Raw genomic sequence first — 7,604 nt, forward strand, 5'->3', positions numbered from 1 at the left:
CCCGGGTTCGGGAGACAGTGTTCATATCACCCAAACGAACTGAACTCTGACGTTAATAGCACCCAGGTGCGCACCAAAAGTGCTAATGTGAAACCGCCCTAAGTGTTTGTTACACTTCACTTGAGATTTAATGACTCATTTTATTTTATTTTATCAGGCATACAAGTCTAATAGAACTTGGAGTGCAAGTTTATAAATTCTCATCTAATAGACCTACGCAAACAGACTTATAGCTTATACCACCAGTCACGTTTATAGTCTGATCTTTAGAGATTCGTCTGTCATATTCAGTTGTTTTCTGCATGATTATGTGTATATTCTAGGGCTGTGTATTGGCAAGTGCCTCCCGATACGATACATATCACGATAGATGGGTCACGATGCAATATATTGCTATGTGTTTCGATACGATACACATTTGCGATATATTGCAATACTTTAAATAGAAAATGTAAAAAGTAGAGCTAGAAATACAACATGCTGTCCACCACCTGGGGTTTTCTGTAAGGATAAGTGTAAAAACATCCCCTACCTCTGCAGAGTGGCCATGACGTGCGATGCATGGACCTTTAGATCAGAGGTTTGGCTTCTCAAACTGAGAACCCTCAAGTGGGTAGCACAGGGTAATAAGGTGGTTCACGCAAGTCACTTGGCTGTTGTGGTGCATTACACAGGGCTTGACATTAAGCATTGTCATGTGGTTGTCCTTCGGACAAGTAAATTTGACATTCACTTGTCCGAGTACAAAATTACTTGTCCAAAGATAAAAAAAATGATATTTCATTTGAATTATAATATCATATAATCAATATAATTGTTTTGGATTTAGATTGGTCAAGATTGCTTCTAAGCATTTTAACTAGTGTCTGCTTTGGCTGCCTGAATGTGGTTATAGGCCTACTCTCCGTGACTGCTATAAAACAAAGGCAAGCAGTAATTATTATTAGTGTTAAGGCTGTAAGTTAACTTCTTTTGCACATAGCACTGGTGCTAGAGAGGTTTAAAGTTTGGTAGCACAGGCAGAAATGTGCAAGTGTAGTTCAACATGAATAGGCAGATAACTGACAAAAGACATTAATGTTACATACAGATGGATAAATTGGGGCCATATCATTTTTAGATGACCTAAATTTGTTTTAATATTTCTAAGTTCTGTGTTTGTCCTTTTTTACTATACAATAGTGGTATATTTGTCCACATAAATTACTGTAGGTTACAATATTATTTACTATAGTAAACTGCAGTAAAATTCCTACTATATTGTTTTTGTACTTTACTATAGTATACAGTGTTTATCAATTTACTACAAGGGCACTTCAATTTTCAATAGTACATTACAGTATTTTTTGTCTGAGTGTTAAATTTAAGGGGACTTTTATTTTGACGGGTCTTTGGGAAGACGCTTGTTTGCAGATAGCTTCACTCAAACAGTAAAACGCTCGTAAAATAAACTCTCAGAGCAACTCTGGAGATGAAGTTCATGTGTTCATATCCTCATACTGTGCAGCACAGATAAATACTCGACCATCACTCGTGTTGTATGTTAAACTGTGCACATAATTCACTCAGACACGCAGAACAGCCAGATGACATTTAAATAACAGGATTCCGCGTCCGCATGGACTCAGTGCGGTGCGCCATTGATTATTGTCACACAAACAAGCACAACCACGACAAACACGCAGCTCTGTCTAATGAACATATTCTTATTATTCTACATATACTGTATGTCGCACTGTTCTTTTTTTCAAGTTACTTGTCCGGTCGGGCAAGTAAAATTCTCTCTCACTTGCCCATACAAAACATTTACTTGTCCCGGACAAGCGTTAATGTCGAGCCCTGATTACAGTTAAAACACTGAACATGGGCAGTATACAGTAAAACCCCTGCTTCATCCGTGCTGTAAATGTGCTGGTGTCACATCCGTGAAAGCACAATAAATGTCATTGTTACTTTTCTTAATAAACTTTCTGTCTAATGCACTGCAGTAGCCAAGTGACTTGTGTCATGACTTGCGAAGCCTACAAACAGCATTATTTTATATAACTCATTACTCCATGACTTATTTTGAAAACCAAAGCACACCCACACATCAGCTCTGAGAGCTCCAAGCCTCCTTATATTTTTCGCCATGCTCGCTTCCACTTACTTTTGGCCGTATGTATATGACATGATTTAAAAAAAATTATCGATAGTAGAGGTATCACTATCGATACACTATTGAAAAAAAAATATTGCGATAGTTACATGTATCGATATTTTTGCACAGCCCTAGTATATTCATACCTATTCGTTATACATATTGTTCACCCTGAACATACTTTACACCCTATATTCTTGAAAATGACTATGACAGACTATGTTCATCGGCTTATAGCACCAGTCACATTTACAGTCTGATCTTTGGAGGCTCATCTGTCATTTTTAGGTGTTTTCTGCATGATTATGCAATCATACCTATTCATTATACACATTGTCCATCGAAAATGTATGGTACAAAGTATATTCTTGAAAATGAGCATGGGCATATCTTATATTGGTCTTTGAAGTCGTCTATCTATTTTTAAGCTTTGTATCATGCAGGAGAGAGAAAATATCCGTCTGTTTGCACTTTGAGAATTGAGAGAGTATTACTTTTTTGTTTTAAATTTTACAGAACCTGCACCTACAGTGCACTTACATTGTACTTGTACTTTTGTAATTGCTGGTGACTAAGTACTTAAAGCGGATGTAACGCAGTTTCTGCCAATCTCAAATTAATCTTGAATACCTATAGAGTAGTATTACATACTTTGTATCTTCGAAGAGTCTTTAGTTTGATCACATTTATAAAAGACAGATACAGTTGTATGATTATTTTCGAAAACAGGCGAGCCCTGAAAGAGTGCAGGGGGGGCGGGACTACAGCATGAGCACACAATACATGATCTCATTATCCCTGCATAACTGTTGATTCACTAGAAGTTTGTGTTGTGTACCTTATGCACGTACGTGTGCCGATTGCCAACAAAACACAGATATGACTCAGTTTCACTGAGTTTCAACCGCGTGCGGTTCATGACCGGCATCTTTTAGTGCTGGGACTGCTCCAGTCCCGCCCCCCCTGCAGGGCTCGCCTGTTTTCGTAAATAATCATACAGCTGTATCTGTCTTTTATAAATGTGCTCAAACTAAAGACTCTTCGAAGTAACACATCCAGTACCATCACACTGAACATGGGGGCCCCCCAAGGATGTGTGCTTAGCCCCCTCCTCTACACCCTGCTGACCCACGACTGCACACCGTCACACAACTCCAACCTCTTCATCAAGTTTGCGGACGACACGACTGTGGTGGGTCTCATTAGCAACAGAGATGAGACAAACTACAGGAGCGAGGTGAGCCACTTGGCCAGGTGGTGCAGTGACAACAATCTCTCTCTGAATGTGGAGCAGACGAAGGAGATTGTTGTTGACTTTAGGAGAGTACACACTCAGCATGCTCCTCTGACCGTCAATGGTGCGACTGTGGAGAGAGTGAGCAGCACCAAGTTCCTGGGGGTGCACATCACTGAGGATCTCTCCTGGACTAACAACACCGCAGCACTGGCCAAGAAAGCACAGCAGTGTCTCTACTTCCTTCGCAAACTGAGAAGAGCCAGAGCCCAAGCCCCAATCATGTGCACCTTCTACAGAGGCACCATCGAGAGCCTTCTGGCTGCATCACTGTGTGGTATGGCGCCTGCAACGCGTCCTGCCGCAAGACCCTCAAACGCATAGTGAGAGCAGCTGAGAAGATCATTGGTGTGTCTCTCTCTCCCCCCAGGACATTTATGGAACCCGTCTCACCCGCAAAGCCCTCTGCATTGCAGGTGAACGCACCCGCCCACCCGACACACAGCTTCTTCAGGCTGCTGCCATCAGGGAGGAGACTGCGGCGTCTCCGGGCCAGGACCAGCAGACTAAAGGAGAGCTTCATCCACCAGGCAGTTAAGAAGCTAAACTCCCTCCCTCCCGGCCCTGCCCTGCCCCGCCCCCTCTTTTGCCCCATGCACCACTGAACTCTGACCTCATCCGAAGGTGGTTCCACTCCTCACCGACCCCCCACAACATACACTGATCCGCACTAGTCACTTTATGCAGCATTGGACTGCTCACTACCTCATTCAGCATCGGTCTGCCCCTCTTCTGACAGGTTAAACGAAGCCTGCTCTCTTTGTCACTTTAAACAGACTAATAAGCTCTTTGCACTACCTTACATCCGCACTGTTGTATATTTCACTGGTTTGCACTCTATCTGCCATTACCTATCTTTTTCTTTTCTTTTTTTAAATATCCCTGCTTGTAATAGTTGTATTTTACATATACTAATATGTATTTATCTGTATTTTTTATATATATATATATATATTTCTGTGTAGTGTTATTTGTATGCACTATGAGTCTAAGAGTAATGCAATTTCAATACTCTATATGTATGTTACTGTACATATTTTTATACTTTTTTACACTGTACATATTACATACTTTGACTTGACTTTGACTTATCAGTTTCAAACGATCTGAAAATCCATCTTATATCCACTGTTTATATAACTTTCCTCACCGAAATGCAGTGAACAAACAAACACAACTGAACTTCGCGAACGCAGTTCTGGTTGACGCGTGGGCATGCTCTTTCATCTCGCTCTTGCGGGTTTACACGTGGGCGTGCTTTTCCGGGAGAGTTGTCCAATAAGTAGTCTCGCGTAGCCTTCATATTGAAGGTCTGGAACTTATCGCCACTTTCTTTGGCCAAGGTCCGCCCAAGACGCCATATGACTGACAGGTAAAGCTACCAATCATGTTTCGTTTTGTGCTGCGTCATGTTTAGAGGCGCGGAAATGACCCAGCGGTAACAGACCGGTGTACATTCACGAACGTCAAAAGTTAACAGCAACAAAATGATTATAAGTTTATGCCGTGATCCTCGCATACTTTTAGGAATTAACCGCTTAGTCGATCGTGATGAATTCTTATAGCAACCATTGTAAACACGACAGCTTACTTCTTAGATCAGGCGGCTTTGTGCTGTTTCCAAGCAGGACCGTTAAAGAACACGACACGCACGTCTCCCGGAAATCCTGTGAAATTCAACCAATCACATGACGATATGTCTGACCCCTCGTTCACATTACAAGCGACAAAGCGACATGATCCCATTCATTTCAATGGAGAGCTGGCGACTTCCGGCACCACAAGCAGTCGCAACCGTTGGCAACCGGATGGGCGTGTCTAGCGACGTGAAAAGGTTGAGAAATCTTCAACTTCATGCAAATGAAGAGAGACTTTCAGAAGTGACAGCCAATAGGAAGATGGTAGAACTAACCTGATCACTGGATGTCGTCACTCTGGCTAGTGGGAACGCCCACTGGCGACTTGCAGTGACAAAGTCGCTTATAATCTGAACGCAGCATAAAGCTGAGACTATCCAATAAGGTACTAAGAAATGCTGTTACGTAAGGGAATTTCATGTTCGAAAAAAACTTTCCGAAACCTATACGAATGCTGGGGGAGCGTATCGAGCACAGAAATACTACGTCATACGTCCAACTTGTTTTTTGACATGTTGACCATGTCAAGCATGAGAAGCCAGCACGTTTAACATTGTAAAGAAGTCAGAATGCATGAAACACTGTGGCACCACCCCTTTAATATGGGTTAGGATTATGTTAGGGCTGGCACCTAGAAATAAATACATACTCTGATAGGTATACATGGAACAAGACTGTCAAGTCCTACTAAAAAAAAAAGTTTACACTGAGCTTTAATGCACTGGCAAACATGGCATTGTCTCGCATTCTATTCAACAGCGTTTCAGGGAGTTGCCAGGGTGGAATAGTCCAGGATATGTTACTAAAAATAGATTTTTACTCCAGATTTTCCCCTGACAGACACGAGAGAGGGGCTCTGCTTTTACATGTGTTGCGAGTGTAATATCTAGACTCGTGTAACTTAATCAAACACTGCCAAACGTATTTTTTTCACGTTTTTAATGAAGAAACAAAAATGGGTCTCGTGGGACCCATTTATTCAGGTTTTTAATCAGTCAGAACATTATAAAAATATACAGTTTGAAGAGGAAGCAAAGTAACACTTGACGCCGCATCAGTTCTATAAATTACGTTATTACAATGCGCGAACAAACACAAAAAGACCAAAACACGAAGAAATGTGATTACTCATTACAACGGTTGCTCTCAATGCTACTACCTTAAAAGACTATAATGTAATAATGCTTATAATACAATACATGTTGCTGTTAAATGTGGAGAGATCAACTATGGGCTGGGACTGAAGCAACAGTTGATCTGTGTCATTATTTCTAGGCCACATTTAACCCTTTCAGACACCGTGAAAAGTCACTACCGACTCGTCAAGAAAGGAGATAAATATTGAAAGTTGTGCGAGATAAAAAGATAGATATCGCGATAAAGCATTTGTTTGTGACGTCAAGTAGAGTGTTTAGCAAATATGAGAAAATCATTTTCTTACCTGCACGGGATCGGCCGCCATCTTGCCTCTTAATAACTTTCAATCACACTCAAAAGAGCAGACAGGAGGAATGTCAATGTTAGAAGTTAAACGTCTCCACTTCTCCTCAAACGAGCTCTTATTTCTTCCCGATCCCGAAGTAAAAACATCAGATCCACGACTCATTCCGTAGCTTAGCCGGTAAACTTCCCAATTCCCATGACGCTTCCACAAAATATCCTGGTTTAAAGTTCTTGTTTAAAAACAGTTGTATAAAAACTCTAAAAGTATCACGAATTGAAAAAGTAAAAGTATATTTCCCGTCACAGATCCACGCATCGGGATGTGGAAAGGCGAGTGTTTTGAATGCATGTATTGTTGAACACGCTCCTCTCCTCTCCCAGCTGGAGTCAAATCCTGCACTTCCAGTCATGTGATCAGTAACTCTATGCGAGCAGTTTCCCATGAGTGTCCATGCATACTGCCAAATTTAGATTAAACAATTCCTGTATATTTACTAAACATCGTATCAGATTACACCTTAACTCCAACGTTAAATTACAAAAAGAACACACACTCCGTTAGACAGTAGGCTAATGCCATATTTTCATGCTGTAACGGACACTGTCACAGAAATCTATTAACTTAAATTCTTCTTGCAAAAGACTAATAAAGAGCGGCGCTCTATGTTTTTAAGAAATATAAGGATTAGTTTTTAATTGTAACATTTGTTGATTTATAAGATTTACAGTTATTTATAGGGCTACATAAAATGTACTATAACCCATAAAAAGTTTATAAAGGGTTTGCTGCTTGGTTTGACAGCTGCATAGAAATAATAGACACAGTGTGAGCTCTGTGAGCTTGATGTGCAAAGTTACTTTTCATGTTTATTCCCCTTTTTCTGTGCTTTTTAATGAAGTACGTTAAGGTCAAGTTTAAGGTTCCCTCTGTGACACTTTAATTTAGTTGTTTCATATAGAATACAAAGTATTCCAACTCCGTCAGAGTTCATGAATCGGTTCATTCCTCATTTTCTTTTTTTCTTTGGCTTGAATTTGATTCATACCATGGGGAGTCATCTCCTGTTTTAACTACTATTGGCTCTATGAC

The 7,604-nt window shown here is 40.7% G+C and overlaps 1 protein-coding gene across 1 annotated transcript in view; it reads right to left on the minus strand.

Moving 5' to 3' along the window:
• The window catches only part of pkn2b (protein kinase N2b), a 75,108-nt gene extending 68,188 nt beyond the window's left edge, over positions 1 to 6,920 (minus strand). The window contains exon 1 of the mRNA XM_057337823.1: positions 6,513 to 6,920. Within this exon, the coding sequence (XP_057193806.1) occupies positions 6,513 to 6,533 (21 nt within the window). The 5' untranslated portion in view covers positions 6,534 to 6,920. The remainder of the gene's footprint in view (positions 1 to 6,512) is intronic.
• Positions 6,921 to 7,604: the final 684 nt, after the last annotated feature.

This window comes from Triplophysa rosa, linkage group LG7 (genome assembly GCF_024868665.1).
Source record: "Triplophysa rosa linkage group LG7, Trosa_1v2, whole genome shotgun sequence".
NCBI classification, from domain to species: Eukaryota; Metazoa; Chordata; class Actinopteri; order Cypriniformes; family Nemacheilidae; genus Triplophysa; species Triplophysa rosa.